The sequence below is a fragment of the Cuculus canorus genome, chromosome 6 (assembly GCF_017976375.1).
Source record: "Cuculus canorus isolate bCucCan1 chromosome 6, bCucCan1.pri, whole genome shotgun sequence".
Classification (NCBI taxonomy): Eukaryota; Metazoa; Chordata; class Aves; order Cuculiformes; family Cuculidae; genus Cuculus; species Cuculus canorus.
In genome coordinates this window covers 23,064,211-23,086,636 of record NC_071406.1, presented here as the reverse complement: position 1 = coordinate 23,086,636, position 22,426 = coordinate 23,064,211, and the positions used below count along the sequence as shown (strand labels likewise).

The following is a 22,426-nucleotide window of genomic DNA, read 5'->3' as shown; positions in this document are numbered from 1 at the left end:
ATCAAAATGAATTATCTGACAAGAAGCAAACATCTTCACAGATTAAAAAAGAGATGTTTTCGCTTGGTAAGAAAGTGTTCACAGATGAGCGTGAGGAGCCACAATTAGCAAAAAACCCGTATAAGCAGAAAGGGTTGCACTCTAAGAAGTAGTGCCCTTAGGCATGAAAATTAGGTCAGTCTGCTCTGCATTGATCCAAGTGGAAGTTAAAGATCTCATAATTCTTTTCAGAAAGAGTGAGGGATAACCCCTGGAGCTGGCCAACATTCCCTCTATAAATAACATATGTTCTCATAGCTAAAGCAATGTATGAACTATTGCTAGGAGTGTAACAGCTGCTACGTTTAACAGCAGTCTCTATGCTACCAATAGCCAATTAATGGTTTCACTTTTTTGTTCCTGTAAGCATTAAAATAATTCAGCTACATCACATAATCTTTCCATAACTAAACACATTTAAATTGATACACAAACACACACTGCAGTGCACTACAAGCAATCTTGCTGGACTAACATATTCTGAGCATATTATCTTCATGATTTTGAAACAGCTTTTAGAGTGAACACTGTCATTCCGCATATACTTTCATATGTGGAAGAGAAGCAAGGAATATTTTTTGAGCAACACACGCAATGACATTAGACAAGGTTACTGGTATGAGTGAATTTCTGGGCAGATCATTTCTAACACTTGGTATCTGTTGTTTAGAGTATGGATTTGGAAATTAATTAGAAAAAAGAATCACAGCATGGCTGAAGGAAAGTGCAAGATCTGTGTTGTAATAAATCTCTCTGGAATATTTAGCTTTAGCATTTCATGGTAATTTTATATCTCAAAGAGAATATATAGATTGTTTAACCATCCATGAAGAGCAGGACAAACTAATCTGAATGTTAGCTATAAAAACGTATGCAGCTGTTCACAAAGAGGAAAACCCATTTCAGCTGAGGAGCAACTCAGACCTATAAGGTTGCAGAAAGACTGACAATCCATAAAGAACGCTCTCACACACCTTAAGCAGAATATTTAAAATCATAGACTGATTTGTAGAAAGAAATGGCAGTTGGGAAAAAATAGCAGAAAATAAATTAAAGAAAACCATAGGGAAGGCGACAAATATTGCAAACAGAATATCCATTCCTAGTATCTTACTAGTTTACATTTGAAAGGATTCTGTTCTTTGTTAACAAGACTTTAACTGAAGAAAAGCAGATTTGTCTCTAGCACAAAAGCTGCTGGCAAGTGTTACACTTTGAAAAGGGATTCTTTAAATTTTGTTGTTATAGATGATAATCATTTGAAGAGACAAAAATACCCTCTCTAAGATTTGTTGTTTTCAGTCTCCTAGCTAATTCTCTGACAGTCTAACATTTAATAGGGAGATTCCAACTTTCAATGTTATATTCGGACAATTTCTTGCTGGTATAACCCCATTATGTCAGTAATTTCATCAACAGAGAACCTGGGCCACTGCCATTCTTCATTTCTACCCTTGTATCTCCTCTGAAAATTACAGTGTTCCAAGACTGGAGTTATAAAAAGACAAATTCATTCCTAAGTGCTTATGAGTTCATAAGTTTCTACCCACAGTAGAACACATAAGTTTCTACCCACAGTAGAGCTCAAGAACAATATATTAAAAAACATGGATCGAATAATACTAGGCATACTAAAGTAGCCCTATACACCCATAACTACATTGAAATATTCTAATACCACTGAACTGTTTTCAAACTAAGGGTAGCTGAGTTTTACCTCAAGCGAGCACAGAATTGTCAAAGGAGCTTTAGTTTTCAGATGAGGAGAAATAAATTCTGTGCAGCATACAGTTCCCAAGGTTCTGGTAATACCTGACATGATATTAGATAGTTTATTACCTTCTCCCACTTCTAGAATGTTACTTAAAGTCAATTCACATCAAGATAACTACGTGAGCAGTTTAAGCTGTAAGACCATGTTTGGAATTTCTCCTCTAACATTTTTACTTTGTCTTGAAACTGGAATGTTTCCCTTCAGTGGATAATATGCGATTGCTTCCAGTAACAGCTTATATTAACATTTACATTTGTTAGCTTGTATTCTATTACTGTTTGTGACTTAGTTCAATTACGCAAGCAAGGATTTTCAATCTGTCAATACAGGATTTTTTGCTCTCTTTGCAAACCTTCGACCTTTCATTTGTAAGTAACACCACATCATCTCCCACATTTTTTTCTCTATAAACAACTGTTTGACAAAATTTTAAGTCATCTTCCTTTGGCACATCAGCTTACCTATGTATAGTCAAACGTGCTAGCTTAAAACTATAGTGCTTCCCTCACGTATATCTCCTCCCATTCCTCAAAGAGAGAGAGAGGCAAATACTGCAAGAACTCATTCTGCCACCATCCAATCCAAACCTAAAACCAGTTAATGCACAGATACACACAGGAACTACAACCTCACTTACTTTCTTTCCCCTCCTCAAAGTACTTATGACTGTTCTATATCAGAGAAGGGCTGTGGGGTTAGGTGTACAATTGGCCGGATTAGTAGGGATATTTCTAGTCTATTTTGTATTTTGCAGAGCAAAACCAAATCAGAGTTTAACCGATGTCCACTCAGTGGAAAGAGTGAAATAATTCACGTTACTGTACCTGCAAACCTGACATTCTGATGAACTGATTGTCCCCCCTTCAGATAAATGGCAAAGCCATGCTGGCCTTTTCTATGTTTTCAGATGGAGCATCTACCGCCACAAAAGGTAGTCTCTTTTCTCACAGCTAATGATAGGAGTGTTCTTTTAAACAACTAAGCATGAAGAAGTGGCTTACTTTTTAATAAAAATAATTTTATGTAAAGTGGAATCCTAGTCAGTTCATCCTGTAATATATCTATTGCAACACAACCTTTTCCTCTTCTGTTCCATTAAAAAACACAAGCAGAGATCCATGATTGTTAGGTGGCTCCTGCAAGCCTTCAGACATATGCTGAATATTTGTGGTAAAGCACATGCTTCCCACACTGCCAAGCTGATAATCTAACCAGATACGGATCCTACTAAACATGCAAAACACTCTTCTTCCAATCATTTTCAAGCAAGTAATTAAAAATTATGGGTTAATCTTGAAAAAAAAAAGTGTGATATTTTCGTTGTCCTTATTTTGTTCTTGCATTACATGAATTCTGTCACACTAGAGATCTGCTACTATGCATAAGAAAATAAGAGGCACTCACCACTCCGTATGAGTACGTGTCACATGTTTCAGACACTGGGAGACTTTGGATAACTTCTGGGGCCATCCACGGAAAAGTGCCCACTAATGACATGTGTGTTGTATGTGAGTGGAATCTTGAGGCACCAAAATCACAGATCTGACAAAAATACATAAGAAAGAAGCAAGTATTAGAGCCTCATTCATTAGGCATTAGAACACTGAGTCAAGCAGCAGCATGTCCCTACAAATAATTGAAGTGTTCATACCTTTAACACGCCATCAGCAGCTATAACAACTGAAAATGAAAAAACAATAGGTTACAAGAATGCTATTGAAAATCAACCAAATACATTTTCACAACAAAAGACTTCGCATTTCATCAAGAAAAATAATCGTACAGTGAGCCAACATCTGAACATGCACACATGCACAAGTGTCCTGGTTTCTCTGAGAAGCTTTAGAGAACATCTGGTGAATACCTACAAGCCTCTAAACAAGTGCAAAACCTTTCAGGCCTTATTGAGTTTAAAGACAGCAACATAACTAGAGCTAAAACACAGATAAACCCCATTCTCCCTAACGTAGTTCAGCTTAACAAGAGTCTCTTTGAAAGATTCATTAATAAAGGGAGCAAAATTAAAACTGGAGATCTAGACTTTCTTGGCTATTAGCTCCCCATGTGCTTTATTAAATGTGTGTCACTCCTATCCCACTACCAATAGTGAAACCTTCAGTTACAAGGCAATGTTCAGCAAGTTTCATAAATGGTTATCAACTGCCAGGCACAGACAAACCAGAGCAGCTCCACTTTGAGTGCATATTACTCAAAAGCAGCAATATCTGTCAAACCTCAAAACAGGCCACAGTAAAGACAAGATTTTCAGATAAGAAGTGACAGGCCTTATCCAATCTATTGCTTCTGGTGTCTGCCAGCCTTTCCTGGAACTCAACCTTTCCAAATAGAAAAACAAAGTGAGGAGTGTCCAGTCAGTGCCTGACAGCTGGGTACAAACACGGCAGCAAGACACAACTTCAAAGAGTGCCCCACAGCGCTCTAAAGATGCCAGGGACTGTAACAAAGCTCAGACAAGCTCAGGATAGGGAGGAGGGAACAGACTCTTCCGTGCCTCAACAACTCCTAGTGCAGCTTGATGACAGCCAAGACATTAGTTAGTTCTGCATGTTCACATCACTCAAGTACAGATTTAAACACTACATTAACACTACACTAATAGGAAATGCAGAGCGTTTCAGTGTTTTGGTACTTTACCATTCCTGGACTTCAGATCCCTGTGGATTACTTTCACTGGAGCTTCCATGTGTAAATAGTGCATTCCTATACAAAACAAGGGAACAATCTAGTTAGGCAGGCTACGTGTGCCCATCACCTACCAGTGGTCATGTTTGATTCCCATTAATCATCCTCATTAGGAGGTGGCATACCTGTATGCCATAATGATATGCTGCAGAGAAGCAAAGCTTCTAATCATCTATGTTGAGTTAAAAACACCAAGTAAAGCTCACGTATCTCTGAGAGCATCTATATGGGTACGTTAATCTCTTTAACATCTTATTTAGTTATATTTTAAGGTGTCGTCTACACAGGGAAGCTAAGATACAAATTTCATGTTCATGCATTAGTTTAGACTGATTCTGTGTGGACACAGAAAACATAAAGGATAAACCAGCTTGCTCTGCATCTTGATATGAAGAATTTTAGTATGCTGGCTGAGAATAAGCCCTTAGCTTCCTTAAATGTCCCAGTTCAAATTAAATGTAAGGATAATTATGCACTTTACCTCATAATTACTCCACATCAGCAAAATTATCCTCTTGGGACTTAGGGGCAAATCAGAAGTGAAACTGGCTCACAGAAGCCACTTTCCCTCCAGAAATTAATTTGGATTCATAACAACCAAGGAATATACAAAAAAGCACAGTGAATGAGGTTTGCTTTTTTAATGTTTGTGGTTTTTTTTTTTTTTTACTTTCCACAATTTGAATAAGAAAGTATAGGACTGTGTTCCTGACTTCATAGGGAAAGGATCTCCGGCTGCACGCTTTGCTGGCTCTGTAGGGTATTAATGCACCACTCATTTTGCTTACCTTTAGCTATGTCAGTTGCCCAGGTCATGATGTGATCCATATCCATCTCTTCACTTTTGTTACTATTAATGTAATCAAACAGTGAGCCAGCAGAAGCATACTCTGTTAAAAAATGACAACCAACAAACTCGCATGACATTTTAAAACATTGCAACTAAGCTGACCAATCTAATGGAAACTCTGCCAGTTCCAAAAACTCATATATAACAACGGACTTTAAAATAAAAACACTTTAGACATCTGGCATCAAGAAAGTTCAGGCAAAGTAGTTCAAATTCCAGAGTAAAAGGTTCTGGATGCACCTAGGACCTTTTTCTTAATTTCTCTCATCTACACCTACAGAAACCCGCAGCAGGATGTTAGGGGTAAAAACAAGGGCTTTTCTGGTCTGTTGGTATTTGCAAGTGTGGCAGATGGAATCCAGTCCAACCGTCAGAACTTGCGGGTCTGAGAGCTGGAATAACAAGCTAGTTACACCTACACACACTTAGGCATGAAACTGGAGATAACTGAAACCCTCACAGTGCTGCTTTTAATATGAGTTGAAATTCTTACATATTTAAACTGTGATTTGGCCACTCCTGATTAGAAGAGCAGTTATTGGATAAGTTTGACTGTATCAGATCCTTTTTATTGTTTCCAGAAACAGAGGATATTCCCCACTGCTGAGTGGCAGTGCATACAAATGATGCCCCATAACAAAGGATTTTTTTTTTTTTAAGTAAATCCAGATGTTAAGTATATAATGTTCTGTAAGGAAGACAGGGTTTGCAAGAAGAAAGGGAAATTAAAATTTTCTTTTCCTATTTCCCAACAGAGGAACAGAGCAGTAGATAAAATAATTTTTTTCATGAAAAATGGAACAATGAGACTAGATCTAAACCTCAGGTAAGCAGGCCAGATTTCCATGTGCTGCAGGTCAATTTCAGCAGTTTAAAGGTGGTAGCTCCTCTGCTAAGCATAAAGTTTATTTAATAAATGCTAATTTAGTATTCTGGCATGTTTCATTGAAAACACAGTGGGAGGTCTGTGAGTTGAAGCAGCTGCAACATTTTGTTCTACCTGGATGCAAGACAGAGTGGGCAGATGCCACCCAGTGTAAACCCATGTAGCACAAAGACCAAGGGGGTGCAAGGAGAAACTTCAAGCCTTTCTTCCTCTCTATTCAGTGTGCTCCTTGAGCAGCCTTAAGAATTTAAAACCTACTCCCCCAATCTTCATACTTAAGGTGGCAAACCAGCTGGTATCCAATTAAAATGCTTAATTTCAGCCACTTCAAAGCAGCCACAAAATCATTCCCTCTAAGACTACATCAAATATATACAAATTGTTGTTAAAAATAATATTAATGAAGGAATGATACATGATAAGCTAAATGAATAAAAAATAAACATTGCTCCTCATCAAGGAAACCAAAACTACCAGGAGACTGCTACACGGGGAATTAAAACACCAGGAGAAGACTGAATCTGCAGCCTAGAACATGGTAGGCCGTATGTGAATGCAAAATGAAAGAATGTGCAAAATGAATGAAAAGAGAATGCAAACAGCAAGCCCCTTCAAAGTAAACACTCAGGCGGTAAGTTAGTTTTGAGTCATTACTGCAGGACCTCCAGCTGAAAGAAGCCTCTGCAGAAGAGAGGTGTTGCTTCTGATGTCACCGAAAGAGGAGTAAGCTGCTGACTTGCACAGTTCTTTGATTAAAACATAAGCTTTTTTTACCCATGATGTCATCATCTGTATTATAAATGGATTCTTCAGGAATAGGTTGGCTGCATGCTTTGCATGCCTTTACAATGCATAATTTGATCCACTGGGGTCAGGGACAACTCTGCTCCCCAAGCCCTTTGCCACTCCGTGGCAATGAGGGCAAGCAAGCTTCAATCAACAAAGCTCTATCCTTTAGTATTTCTCCTATGTATTTACTATGCCACAGGTTTTTACTAGGAGCTTAACAATTTGGTAATCACATTGTGAGGATAATTTTCTGCCAATGATGGAAAAGAGGTACTTGCTTTTGAAAGAAAAGCTCTGAATGCCTGACTGGACCCACTCTCTGACGGGCTGTGGGATACACCATATGAATCTGTGTAGATGGGAGGGCACAAACTCTGAGATCCTTTTGGGAGAAGGCAGCTGTGGTGAAAAAACAGATCTGAAAGCTACACATTGAGACCACCGTTGACAGAGACAGCCAGTGACATACAGAATGCTGTGATCCACGTTAGCAGCTCGCCAGGCAGGATGATCAGTTATAGTACTGACATACATCCCAGCGGAGAAACATGTTTTGACTGCCAATGCAGCCTTTCTCAGAGAACTCTTTCACAATCCCACAGAAGATGTTACATGCAGCTAATGCTCGGTACATGCCAAGGCCTGGCTGGATGCCATATCTCCATCATTCTGAAGAAACATTAGTTCCTCGGGATTTCTTCTTGTTTAGGATTTTCACTCACAAGAAATGGATCTCTGACTAAACACAGGATTAGTCTGCAACAATGAAGGCCATCCAGAAGATCATGGAGTAAAAATCCCTCTAAAACATATTTCAAGCATAATTAACATTACTTTTCTCAGTAGCCTTTCTTTCCTTTGAAAACTGTGCAGGGAAATGAAGCCTTGCTTCCCTCCCAACCCATGGGTCTCCAGACTCCTTGGAAGTTGCAGGGAGGACCAATGCAGTTTGCTAAAAAAGGATTTTTCCTTCAGTCAGGGTGGAATCAGAGCTCCCCAAGTAACAAAGTGGCTGAACTACACAGTGTAGTCTTTCTCACAGATTATTAGAGTCCCCATTCCCAATGACATAATGAACTACTTTAGCTGCTGTCTGTCCGCTGACTGTCAAGCAGATCAAATGTCCTCTGAACACTGACATTTTTGTGAGATCAGACTGAGGACTTTCTGATCCAGATATCGCCCAGAGTTGTTGATTACACACATCCTCTGTTACTCTTCTTGCTGGTTTACAATAATTACACTTATGTGATAAATTATGATAAAATTACATTACTTGATTTATTAGCTTTCTATTATTTTTACTGTTTCAAGAAGGTATGCAAGTTCCTGTCTATGTGTTATCACCAGAGCATCCTCTGAGTGGTGTAGACTGTGGTGACCTGATGCACCACTGGAGTACTGGTGGCAACACTGTGACCTCCACTGGCTTGATACTCCTGGAAGTAAAGCTCCCCATATTCTGAACAGTGCTGTATCTCAGATGTGCTCCCACCAAATTACACTGCCTTTTACCGCGTTAATCAGCCATTTAAGAGACAGATAAAAATTGCTGAATTTTCACAGGTTCTGTACACCATCTGAGAACCAATAAAATCCAGTTTCAAACTAGTACTAGACTGTGCCATATGCAAAGACTACTCTTGCCACCAAACTCTTTGAAATGTTACAAGCATGCCCAGACATGCCTCCTAATCTGTGTTTTCAAGGTTTTTACCTCTCCAAACACTGTTCTATCAGACCGCAGATTTCTTTGTTCTGGATTCATATTCTACTACTATCTTACTCAGTTTCTCCCATACAGGAACGGGAGAAATTACATTACCTATAATATAATTTTATATCAGGTTCAACTCCCAAGATAAGGGAAGGAATCCTAAAGTGGTGACAGGAAAAATACCCAAAACCACAAAAAATAACCTCCACATAATTCTAGGAATGTCAGAATGAAGGCAACCTAGGTTCCAGTGAAAAAGTGGAGTTATCTTATTGTGTCTGATAAACTCTTGACTCTATTTCAAGCTCTACCCACGGCTGGGAAGTTCCTGATGCAGATCCTTTCATTTTCAATACAGGCAGAATTTGCTTTGAGCAGACTCTCAGCCTTCGCTTTCACAGAACTTGCCAGAACTTTGTATCATGAAACATCAACTTCTGTCACACAGCAGAACAAATGGAAAAAGCAACCCACAAAACAGGGTGAAAGCTTCTATTTAAAGGAGAGCTGAGTTTGTGCTTTAAGAACGCCCCAGGCTCCAACTGCCTCTATGCTGCTCCCAGCCACGTTCCCACCCTGGTCCCCACCTGTAACTTTCAAAGAAGGCCAGAACAATTAGCAAAACACCAAAACTAGAAAAAACTAGTACCTTGTAACACTTGAGTTCTACACAATCAAGACAAAGGTCAAAATTCCTTACCCGTAACTATGCCATAATTCGGAGGTTCAATGACAGCTCCGTAGAACTGGATGATGTTTTTGTGACTGAGCACACTGAGTATTTCTGCCTGTTGAGAACAAACAAACAAGTCAGAAAATTATGAATGGGGCATTTACTATGAAAGTTTATTTTATACCAAAGCAGGTATACACATATGTAAAACATATATAAACACACAAGTATCTAAGGGAAGACTGTCCACAAATGCTTGGCATTTGAAAACCTCATGAGGGAGTTTGGCAGATGAATGCTCAGTTTGTTTGGGGAAAAAAAAATAAAAATTTTCAGTCTATTCTGTCATGGCCAAGGCACAGATGTAGATGCTAAGTCTGTGGAAAAACTGAAGGCCTTGGAAAAATTTGTTCAAATAAAGATCTGGGATTTCTGGCACAGTTGCAGCAGTCCTATCCAGAATTTGTGTTTATGCATGAAGTACTATGGGTTCAGCGAGTCCAGCACTTCAGACTATTAGAGCATACCATGCACACACAGCTCCATCCAATGTTTACTGGAAACATGGAATTTCCAGGCATGCGCTGTAGAGTCTGATTGAATGCACACAGCAAGCACGCTTGAGATTGCCAAATAGCCAGCATTGCAACTGAAACTGCTCCTGAAAGCAGGTTGCAGATGTTTTGAAACTCTGGACGAATATACAAAACCTTCAAACTTCACCTGAACAATGTTTCTACGCTTGCAAAAGACACTGAGAGAGAAGAGCCACTGGGCAACAGGAGGGGCTGCCCTGCAACCACACCACCAGCAACATCCATAGCTACCAATCAACCAGTGCTACCAGGGAATGGACAGCATGCAAGAGGAGCCAAGGGGATGAGTTCTTCGCTGCCCACAGGCATAATGACACACAATGTTTTTATTATTTGGAGATTCAGAAATAATTATTTTTTTAAGATTATCTTATTTACAGTATATTGCACACTAAGATCACATTCCAGGAGCATGTAGAAATGCTGTGTCAACCATGGCTAATATCATCATCCTCACACTGAGGTTCACACTCTAAGCATGGATTCAACAGACACCAAAGCAAGCTTCTGTCTAGATTAAGGAAAGGCACTAACTAATTGCACACAGATATCCCAAATTAAGAACTGGGGTGAGGGAGGTGGAACAATTGCCAAATATTTCCAAGGACCATTATTTCTGAAATAAGTCCCTTCTAAACTCTTTTAATCACTCTGCTGTTGTTAGCACTAGTTATTCTAGACTATTCTTTTCATGTTTTGCTCTTTTCAGTTGCTGTAGATCAGCTGTGAACTCTATCAGCCAATTTAAAGACACTTATTCCTTACAGTGAGAGCCAGATGCAAGTCAATCCACATCTTTGAAGCTTTTGTACTTTTTTTGACAAGAAGGTGCCATATTTCAATGAAAGACTGAATTTCAGCTATCAAATTACAAAGAGTGGTTAAAGATCGGTATTTCAAAGATCTCTTCGGCGCTTACAAGAATATTTAGTAGCACCTTTAAGCATCAAGCTCATGCTTAAATCTGAAATGCCTAAATGGTTGGAAGAAAATCCTGCCATGCATCTGTCTGCCGCAAGGCCCCTGAAGAAGCCAGCCCTCACCGGCTTGGGCATGACGCACTTGGTAAAGCTGCTATCTAGCTCATGCAACTTAATGAGCATCAATTTCCTTCCTAAAGCCATGGCGATGACAAGTAACAAGTCTTTAGCTATTTCATTATATTACTGCTTTTTCTGAAAGACAGATTCTTTGTATTTTTTTAAATGTTGGATTGAAGCAGAACTCGAAGGACCTCAGCTGAAGGAAAAGCACAACGCAAACACGTAAACACAAACTCCTTGGACATAACAGAGACACAGTCAGATAAGGTGACTGCAATGGAGTTAAACATTATGCTTAGTCCCATGATAAGCTTAGTCACAGCCTTCTGCTGATCATCAAGCCATGCTAAAACCTTCACCCCATACTTACACCACAAGTACGGATGAAATTATGTCACTATATTGAGTCTGCTAAACGAGTTACAGACGAGATGCCATTTCTTGAAGGCAAAGGGATTCAGGGTTCCTAACAAACCTAATCCACTGTTTACATATTTCAACCAGTATCATAAAATCCAAATCCAGAGCAAATTACACTAAAAACATTTTAGTTTAATTCTCCTACTGGATCCTGTAGCATTACTGTAAATCAAATCCAGCTCATCAGCCTACAGTGTAAGACTTAAGAACTCAGGTAATTCCTCAGTCTACAAACTAATTGTGTCCTATGAACCATAGTCTAGATCACAGTGCTTAACAGCTAATTTGTTTTTATGCCTGTTTAATCCCTGCTTATTGACATATGTGAAAATGACAATTACATCATCTATGACCGACATCACCCTACAGCTGCCCCTAGACCTGCTAGGACTGCTCTTAATCTTCTAGTACAAACAACTATGCATGAATATTCATATCCTCAGTGTTTTCAGCTGATAAAAACAGGGTCTCCCTCTAGGCCCTGTCTGTGTTCAACAATTGCTGAACAGAAACCACCAACATAGATTTTGAGTGTGGCTACTAGCAGATGAGGGTACAAGGCAAGGTACCTGAACAGCGTGGTCTCGTTAAAAGTAGCACAAGTCTCAGCACACCGGGATGACACAAATCCTAGCTTGCCGTTGCTCTGTCTGGTACCAACGAAGCAAGAGTGAATGCAGCTTAACTGTGATGAGATCTTCAAGGTCGGCACTGACTGCAGATGTGGGCAACAGCCACCTGATGCTGAGCTGGCATTACTTGGGAATGCAGACAAGGCCATATCGTCAAATCTTTAATTGCAGCCACAAAGGCAGTAAGGATGTGGATGGAGGCACTTTGCGTACAGCTGTGTTGTTGCCTGCCAGCTACTCAAACCAGCTGCAGCTGCTCTTGCAAGAGCTGCCTATCCCAAGGCAGCTAAAGTTAGCAAAGACCAAGCGACTCAGCGCATTTGAGTTACTCTGATCCTCCTTAAAAGTGCAGTAGAGCATTGTTATACCCACACTTCCCACCAAGAAAAGTGATCAATGGTTTGGGGTAGTAGCCTACTCCAGCAGCACAGCTGGATCTGCAAAAGATCATCTGTCCACACTGTTTTCTCAGTATCAACAGACTTTTTTGCCTGAGTCCAGGCAAACTGGGCCCATAGCAACCTTATCACCATTGCCTCTAGGTGTCTTTGGAGCCACTACATGGAGAAGACAAAATACAGCCACCCTTACACCATCAGGTCACACCAGCAGCCCACCAAATCTCCTGTTAATAACTCAAGTTAATCGCACAGCAAAAGGCACCTTCTGTCCATGCAAAATTAGAGAGTTAGAAGTGGTTGGCTACTTAAGGAACCTGATTAACACAAATTCCTTAACTACCTTCCAATATTTATTATTACATTGTGCAATAACTTGGTTATTTATTTTCCCCAAATAAAGGTCTGCTAAGTTTATTAAGAAGATATTTAAACACACTTAAGGCAGCTTTGAAAAAGTTTGTTCCTAAGTCTTGTAGATTTAAAAGGCTTTGAGTTTCAACATGTTCTCAGAAGAGTTGCAGCTTTGCTACTTTCATGGTGTTTTACAGTCTAACGAAGAGGCAGCTGGAAAAGGCCAGCTGATGCTTTAATAAAATTGCTCTGTTTACAGAAAACCATATACAAAAAAAAAAAAAAAATGCTAACACAAATAATTCCCAAACCTTTACTCCCAGATTCCTGCTCAAAAATCCATTCAGTCTGTGTCCATTCTCAGTGTCTCAGGAAAGCTTTCCTGAATTTGCTGACATCTAATACAGGATCATGTCTCTTATAATACACTCAGTTTCTTTAGGTAGGCAAGTCCAAACCATCATTTCACAGACAGAACACCAAGACAATCAACATCTAAAGCTATAGCTCAGCTACAAAACATTAGTAAAATACACATCTTAGAATCCTAAAGGCCTATGACTTTTTTTAATGTAAAGCTGACAAATCATTAAGCCAAAAAAAACCCTGCATACTTTCTCACAAGATATTTATGTTTTACATGCTTCAAAATAAATGTTATACAGTCACAAGATGATTCTTTTCAAATCACGTTAAGGTTCTGACAGAAGCCAGAAATTACCCACAGCAGATAACTTTTACTACTTCATTGTTTCTGTCCTCTTGAAAGTTAAACTGAATAAAATTCTAAATGAGCAGGATATGGAAACAGTTCATGTAATTTCACTCTTTCTGGATTATGATGCCATAGTGTTACAGAACTACCATTCTATCATTGGTAAAAAATGATGCCCTCAATATGCAGAAAATACAGGGATAGGTAAAGAATTTTAGAAATACAAAACTACTAATAAGAATTATACAGCAGAGATGTTATGGAATTACTGCAGTTTTGAACATTAAAAAAATTCAAGCAGATACAAAATAAAAACTTAGCACTTTGCCTACTGTTTTGTCTGTTCCCAGAAAGTTTTGTACGAAAAAAAAAAATACCTACAAAGGTTTTGTGCTTTGGGGTCACCAAGAAGAACGTTAACAATAAGCTAAGCACTCTGGTTATCCAGTTCAGGGAACGCTTGTTAAACATATCAAAATGTCTTTAATATTAATAGCGTAAGAGGAAAAACCACATGAACATGGCAAAGCCAAAGAATCCTCAGTGAGGTCTCTTACCTGCAAATAAGCAGAATTATCACATGCTCTGACAAGCCCTTGCGGGCACCCTTCCAGCACAAATGCATTACCATCACTTTCAAAAGGCAATCAAAGTTCTTAAAACTATGGCTGCATATAATTTAAAGCTGTGTGAGAGTAAGGTTCTTTTTTAGAACTCATTTAGAGGATAACTTACCCCAAATAAAAGCTATTTTCTATAGCCCAATAATAAGCTAAAACTCTGTCAGCATCTGTTATGTCTTAGAAGACAGTCATATATTTGGTGTTACAGGGACACAGTTTCATAAACCACTCAGAAAAGCAGTTTTAAATTACATTCTCAGATTGCCACCACCAGCACTTCTGTAAATAACAGAATTAAATTCTCAGAAGTACATACGAAACACATATCTAAAAGCATTTTGATTGAGCAAATGTACCAAAGCATCAAATTTGCATCCAAAATTATGTCCCACACTGTTACAAGCCCCAGAGATTAAAAATGGAAATATAAAGGAAATTAATATATTCTTGTTGCTAGATAATCATCTTATTATTCTTTTAAATCCACTGTTTTACATCACCACACAATTCTCATTTATGGAAATATTGTGGTAGAAACACACACTTTAAATACCTTGTATTCACTTTAGATTGCAATCTTGAAGAGAGGAAAAAAGAGCACATTACCAAGAGACATAAATTCTGTTAAACTGTCATAACGTACCGTGTTGAGGGAACAGGGACATAAATTTATTATGTGCTGTTACAGGTTCATCCCATCTCATGTAATTTACTTTAAAATATTTAATTTGCATTATATAGCAGCAAACGTCTATGAGCATATTTGGAGGTAAGGAACACTGCAGGACAAATTAGTAGCAAAATATATTGGATATTGACCATCTGAAAAGAAAACTGAGTTTTACACTCTGTCATAACTTTTAACAGCAACTTTGACACATACCATGGCATTTTTAACGATAACTTCATGGCCATGGGATTACTCAGCGAATTCAGAATATGCCCATTAAAACACTGCAAAGGCTTGCTCAGCTCTTGGAAAGCAGGTCAGACCCTCCGAAAATCAAAGGGAGACATGTCCCGACTCTCTGCCTTATGCAGTAAGAGAGAGTTCGAGTAGGCTAATTGGCCACAGATGTACATCAGCCACATACAATAAGCACATGGAGCCCACCCAGCAGTACCCAAGCAATTGCAGGATCATGGTGGTGGTCTTGCTCATGATGCGGTTGGTAAAAGCTTGCTCTCAGCAAGAGATGAGGCTGTTGACAGAAGTTGTAGTATCTACGATAAAGCTAATCAAGGACACTTCCTGTAGAAAATCCCTATGGAAGTTTTAATAAGCTTGAAAAAAAAATTCTGAATTACAACTGTACTGTTGTCTACCAAAAAAAAAAAAAAACAAACCCAAAAAAACCCAAACACAAAGACCACGGACAAATATCTCAAAATAACTCAGATTTCAGCTAGAAATCCACAATGTCCAAACATACCCCTCAGAAGCATCACATTTTGCAGCATACAGCTCAAGCTTCCTCCAGCTGCAAAGCAGTATCAGCAATTGTACAGAAACAGCAGACGAGCAGTCTCAACAGCACATTTGAAATACCAGAGCTCTCATAGAGCAGTTTATTTTCAACAACTATCATTTCTCTTCTCAATGTTGGGAAATTCTCCCCTTTACTCACAATCATTTTGAACACAAACCTGCTTCAACTATAGAATACAGCAACAAAATCCATGACAGGAATAACAAAACATGAAACTTTCCTGTTCATTTCACAGATGAGCAGGTATCATCACTAATATGCAATACTTTAATCTTCCCAGACTCAACAAATGGAAAAATATCCACAGAAACTATTCCTGAGATTCAAGTCACTAAAAGTCTCATGAGCACCTTGTTGGAAAGACAGTGATATGCAACACCAATCCCCTCTCAGGTAGTCTCTCACAGTGCTCAGGAACATCCGAAGACAAAATAACGTCAAAGAAATGGTACCTGGAGAAAGGCCATGTCCATACATATCCAGTCAGAGCAGTGATTTTTGAGGTCTGCAGAGTATCAGTAAGGAATCTGGATAAGATAATGTAGCAGAACAAGTCTAATCTCATTATACAGTGGCTTCTGTTGAACAATTTGCACAGACTGCAACAGAGACAGCAGCAGCTATACTCGTGGATCCTAATCCAGTCTTCTAATGCAGTTATGATCTTTCCACTAAAGTATTTTCCCATATTCCATCATGAAAACTGTAATTTAACCAAATAAAAAAAATCATCACATTCTTGATGAGCACTCAATTTAAGCCTGTCTTAGAGTAAGAAAACCCAGCCTACTGTAGCTAGAGACAGGGACAGCATTTCATGGGGATCCCTCTTACTGGAATCCCAGTGACTGTTATAATTCCAGGAATTGTTCCTCAACCAGACAGGCTGAGCCCCCGCTCATGAAAATAGCACACCTCAAGATGTGTTACCTCATTGTCACACATTGACAGCAACTGCTGTGGTACCAGGCAGGGTTATTAGAGCTCTGCAGAAGGCTTTCCCCAGTTATCATTCAAAAATTACCTACCCCTGCAGAAAAGCAAAGAAATGCTCATTACCCAGAGTCCACCTACTTTCAAAAGACAGAACTTTCAGCACAGAAATTCTGGCTGTGACCAGCTGGCATAAATGAAAGGAGAGAAAGTAGTTGCCAGCTACAGACATTCTTCTGCTGAAGTCTCTGAGAGACTTTCAGGGACGAGAAGCATTTTTCATGCCTCACTCACCTATGCCATAGCACACGCTCTCAACATCTGGGTATTTTGTGAAAATGAGTTATCAACATAAACTGAAGCTCTGACTGCTGTGCATTATCTCAATGATTAACATCATGGTTTCATGTGCAACTGTCCAAATAATCCATCATGAATCATGGTGAAGTCTTCTTACCATGACTTAAGCAATAAGCATCCTTCCTCAAGTTACAGCCAGATCTCCCTTTCACCTTGCTGAGATTGGCAAGAACATAAGCAAGAATAGCCTCTGGAAACACAGGACTTCCAACTCCACCAAAATCCGATTTGTACCTTCATCAACTAAGCGCTTCTGCCCTTCAAGCAGTACCATGCCAGCAGGTAACAGCCAGAACAGGCTTCACAGCAGCTCTCTGGCTATGGCCATGCTACCACCTAGATCACTATGGATCAGTCTCCATTCCTAACAAAACTGAAGTTTCAAGACATAAATTCTTTACCTACTTTTCAGAAAAGTTACTCTTCTTTGCCTAAGATAGAAAATTGCACTTTACTTAGAAACTTGGCTCAAATGCTACCCCTACTGGGTAGCGATGGTCAAAAAATGAAACTAGACAAAACTCATGAAATTTTAAGCTTTTACCTTTATGCAAAGTAGATTCTGTTCATTTTTATTTTGGGATTCTTCAGGCTACCTTCATGGTAGGTCAGTCTTTTTCCATTAAGACTAAATAATTTCAAATAAAACAATGGCTAAAATAAAAACCTTAGAGGAAAAACTAGCAATATTTAAAAATCGAATTTAGTGTCATAAAAACACATTTGTTAGTATAGCTGTACACACAATGTCATGTAACTTCAGCTTTTCCCCTACTTCTCTTTGATGATTTTCTTTTACACAGAACTCCTTATCTTATCTAGACTTCTTTGTAGCTATCTGCTTACATAGATATGTCAATAATAACTATTTCATTTCTAATCATTGTTATAAAAAGTTCTTTTCTGAAAGGAAAATCTTTGAAATTACGTTGACATCATATCTATATCAGAATACAAGTGGTCAGCCTCAAAATAATTGTTTAAAAAGGCAATAACTTGAATATCAGTATCCCTGAACTCTTTAGGAAGTGGAAAATCCACAAGAACCTATGTAGAAGATCGATAGAGACTTCCTATCTTTCAGTTTCATTAAGAGCAGACTTACAGCGAGCAGAGAACTCGCAGTTTTTGTACCACCAAAGGATAACCAAATTAAGCCAAAAGACTTTCTCACTGCTTTCACATACTACAGCAACATCCCGAAGCAGTTCCTTCCCTGAAGTTACAGCAGAACGACCAGAGGTACTGTAACCTCTACACACGTCTGTGCTGCAACCTTGGCTCTGTGGTTCAAACCCACCAGAAAGAGCTAAAACAAATAATAAGCCAAACTTAAAGTATGAAGACCGAGACCTCCTCCAGCTCCTTTGCAGTGGTTTAGTGGAACAGACCACATAGAAGCCAGAGGCATTTCTTCTAAGCAGAGTTAGAAATGTGGAAAAAAATCACAGCATCTCACATTGCTATCAATTCTCATTCTTCCACATGTACAAAATGTTTCTAAGAACTGCTCTACTGACACACATGAACAGACAAACATTTCTAAAAGAATAACTTATGTAGGAAAAGTGGTAAATAGAAGACAGATGAATGCAAAAATAACTGTACTGCAATAATACTCAAAAATGTAACCGCAGTACATTTTAGGCTAAACAAAGGGAAAGAACAGCTTGCAACCACATTCATTTTTCCTATTTGTGAGTTTCTACTTCCACATTAGTAAACTGCACCTTTAGACTTAATTTGAATTTTTCATCATTCTATTAGAAAAATTCCAGACATATCAGAAATACATGAGAAGAGCATCGCACACACCTCTCAATGGAGAATTAAGAATGTTTAAAAGGCCAGTTATAAAATTGATATAATCTATTTTGTGATTACAAAACATCTGACTTGTACTACTTCCTCCCTCATCCTGCACTCTGCTTCCCAAGGACCTGCAATAAATAAAACAGCAAAGAGGAAGCAGGAACGCTGTATTACAAGACTCTAAAAAAACTTCAGGACTGGAGTTATTTCGTGCAGTGCACCAAAGAAACCTCTCTCCCACAGGCTGTATCTAAAAAACCAAAGAGGAAGCATCATCCTGCAGCTAGTGACTATCCCAGTGTGAAACTGAATGCAGCAGAAAGAATTTGCATCTCTTCCTGTTCTAGCAATGCCCACAGTCCTTGCACAATTACTAACCGTTTGATTTACGCTCCAAGTGCAACAACGACTAGATTGTTCACTAAAACAGGCAGAGCTCACAAGCTGGATCCATGGCCCAGGAGCTCCAAGCTGCTTCAGTGGCACAGCACATTCAAACCTGCAACATCTCCTTTGGCGTGGGAGAATAACAGTATCCCATACACTACAGCTTCCCATTTTCCAATGCCAGAGGTATCTAAAAACTCGTCTAAAGACTATTTTAATTTACATATCGAGAGAAATCAACTCCTATCAAGGGTCTGACATGAGCAAATATAAATTTCCATGCCACCTTCAGGTCAAGCAAGGTTGGGATGACTTTAAGCATCCTCCTTCATCCAAAAAGAATCATCCTCTAGCAATACTGACCCAAAGTTTCACTGTTTGAGACATGTCTCTCTAGAGGGCATAGCCAGAGCTCTTTTCCACCCTGTCAGGGCACTGTATATTTGATATAATAATAATAACAATGTGATATTTCCCCTCCCTTTCCACATGTGCTGCTACTGTGCTGTGCACTTCATGTGCAACAGCACTGGCCTGCTGAGGGTATTCACTTCTAGGTTTCAGGGAAAGTCCTTCCTTCTGCATGCAAAAAAAAAATTGAGCTTAGGTAGGCTACTTCTTGTAAGATGCAGTATCCATAGGAAAAAAACAGCACCCAAACAAACAAGAGTTAGCAATAGTTTGCTATTAGTATTCAGCGTTACTATAAAAAGGGTTTGGCTGATTCTATATAATTGAAGGCATTCATGACTCTTCTGACTTTTTTCCTTCTTGAGTTTGAATTGTTGCTGTTGGGAGGGCTTCAAGATTTCTCTTCAAGGACAATTTCATCAATTATCTCTGTCTTTATCAAATCTGGAATGTAATTACTGTAGTTGGCTCTGACTGGAGAACGTAAGACCATATGGAGATCACTGTTGCGCAGAGCAAGTGTGATGGTCTTGCCAATTATTGCAAACCTTGCAAATAGTATTTAACATTTTAACCATTAACTACTCCTTATTGTATCCTCAGGGACAGTACTTTGTTGTTAAGTTTCAGGGATGGTTTGGACAGAAAGAATCGTTTTAGTTCTAGCTAGGTAAAGATTGGATACCTATCTTTAGCATTTTCAGGGCAGACAATTTTGTGATGAATGCTTGTACTCTAGATAAAAATCTAAACTATATCTTTTAGCTAATAAACTATTTGAGAAATAGACATTTCCTACAGAGCAAAAATAAAATCATACTCTACTTTGCCAAAACTTGGAGAATCATAAAATCATAGAATAGTTAGAATTGGAAGGGACCTTAAAGATCATCCAGTTCTGACCCCCCTGCCGTGGGCAGGAACATCCTACTAGATCAGGTTCCCCAAGGTGCCATCCAACCTGGCCTTGAACACCTCCAGGGATGGGGCAGCCACAGCTTCCCTGGGCAACCTGTGCCAGTGCCTCACCACTCTCATAGTGAAGAAATTCTTCCTAACGTCTAGTCTAAATCTGCCTCTCTCCAGCTTATACCTAAGAAAACAGACCATTTCAATTGTATCAACGATGCATCTAACTTTAGATGCCTACATTAGAAAACAATCTTGATGCTGCCTCACGTTCTCCACCGCTTGCTCCCATTACTCCTAAATCACTAAAAAAGCAAAACTCTTTTTTTGAACAGGAAATCTCTAGTAAAAGAGATTTTAAGACTTTAAAAGTGTCCTGCATGTTTTCATTGTCCTCACTGTTTAGTCTAGACTAACACCCCTTTATTGGTGTGTATGTACAAAAAGAAAGCACAAGGTGTAATAACTTTCCGAAAGTATTGCTTTTTATGTTCAAAGTCTCAGCTGAATTCAGAATTTTGATGGGTTGAAGATGGGTGCTAGAATAATACTGAAGTTGTAGAATTCAGATCGCAATTATTTCAAATATATATTTTAAGATACATAGCTTCTTTAGAATGGAAAGAAGTAAAACTCCTCATTCCTTTAAAAGCTGTGTACAGGGATGGATTTTCACAATGATGAACAGCCTAATCAGGGTGAAGGATCCTCAACTGAAAGCTCACAAAAGAACCCCTCTATCCTTTCACCATTTTTTCATTTCCACTCTTATCTTGAAGGGGGTGTCTCACCAGAGAACCTGAAGAGTGAAAGATTTTAAAGTATAGGACTGAAATCCATCAAACCCAGGATTGTGGTCCAAACCCAACCAGCTGTCAAATGGAGGGACAGGAATGTATGCTCACTTCTGCCTAATAAAATTTGAATCAAACACTTTGCATCTGATTCTCCATGTGAGCTTTTATGCAAACTTCTAAAGTGCAAGGAATCCTGGGGTGGAAGAGCTATTCTGAGAGCTTTCACATAGTTCATATAATTAGGGAAACCACTTCCTTTGATTGCAAGTGTTCAAAACAGCTGAATTTCTTCTTTCAAAGGAACTCTGTGATTTGGGTCATCTCTTTTACTTGCTCTTTCATGTTTCTCAAGATGAGAGGTGAGACTGTAGAGCACATTATTTAGAAAAAGAAAGATTCCACTTTTTGTTTTAGGGATTGAACTTGGACTATTCAAAAGGTTGTCATCTGGAAATCTGCCTTTCTTTCCCTCCCTCTGTTTCCTTCCCTTTCTGATAAGCTCTTCAGTGGCTCCAGCGAACATAGTCCAAAATGCCAATTTAAACCTAAGAGAAAACTGAAATATGGTACATAAAGGAAAAGGGACTCTCATTTTCCTTTGTATGCTTGTGGCTGAATATGTAATTATAAAGGAGCTCTAGCTGCGGGATTTCAGTCCCCATGTCACATTTACTTTTTTAATGTTTCTAAACACTGACCAAGCAAAGAGGCAGAAACAGAGATTTTAAAAGACAAACAAAGCAGCTGCCCTGGTTTTTGAAATAGGTTTGTGGGTTTTTTCTTTCCCAAAAGGGAACTCAGGCCACAGTTTCAAGGTAATGACCATGTCATCAGAGCTAACAGCCGTTTCCAGTGTCATTAGAGAATCAAGTGTCACTTGCCCTGAATTTCTTGATTCAGACACCCTGTTAGCGCTGTTACTCTGCGTTTGTCACGGTAACAGCCCTGACAGGCACAGAATCTCTCCCTCTCACAGCACAGGACAGAAACACAGTAATGACAAGGCAGGAGGTTTCACACTGCACATTTCATATTTATTAAGTAACAACAGTATGCTTGTTTACCCCAGGAGGACCAAGTTTTATTCCCAGTCAGTGAAAAACTGCAGGACTCCT

General features: G+C 39.0%; 1 protein-coding gene across 4 annotated transcripts in view; it reads right to left on the bottom strand.

The window, feature by feature from the left end:
- MAP3K20 (mitogen-activated protein kinase kinase kinase 20) overlaps nucleotides 1-22,426 on the bottom strand; it is an 88,722-nt gene that overhangs the window by 50,163 nt on the left and 16,133 nt on the right. For all 4 annotated transcript variants that reach the window (XM_054069290.1, XM_054069288.1, XM_054069291.1 and 1 more), the window contains 5 exons: nucleotides 9,459-9,546; nucleotides 5,305-5,406; nucleotides 4,469-4,534; nucleotides 3,465-3,493; nucleotides 3,218-3,355 (listed from right to left, as the gene is read on the bottom strand). In XM_054069290.1, coding sequence (XP_053925265.1) covers nucleotides 3,218-3,355; nucleotides 3,465-3,493; nucleotides 4,469-4,534; nucleotides 5,305-5,406; nucleotides 9,459-9,546 — 423 coding nt within the window. The remainder of the gene's footprint in view (nucleotides 1-3,217; nucleotides 3,356-3,464; nucleotides 3,494-4,468; nucleotides 4,535-5,304; nucleotides 5,407-9,458; nucleotides 9,547-22,426) is intronic.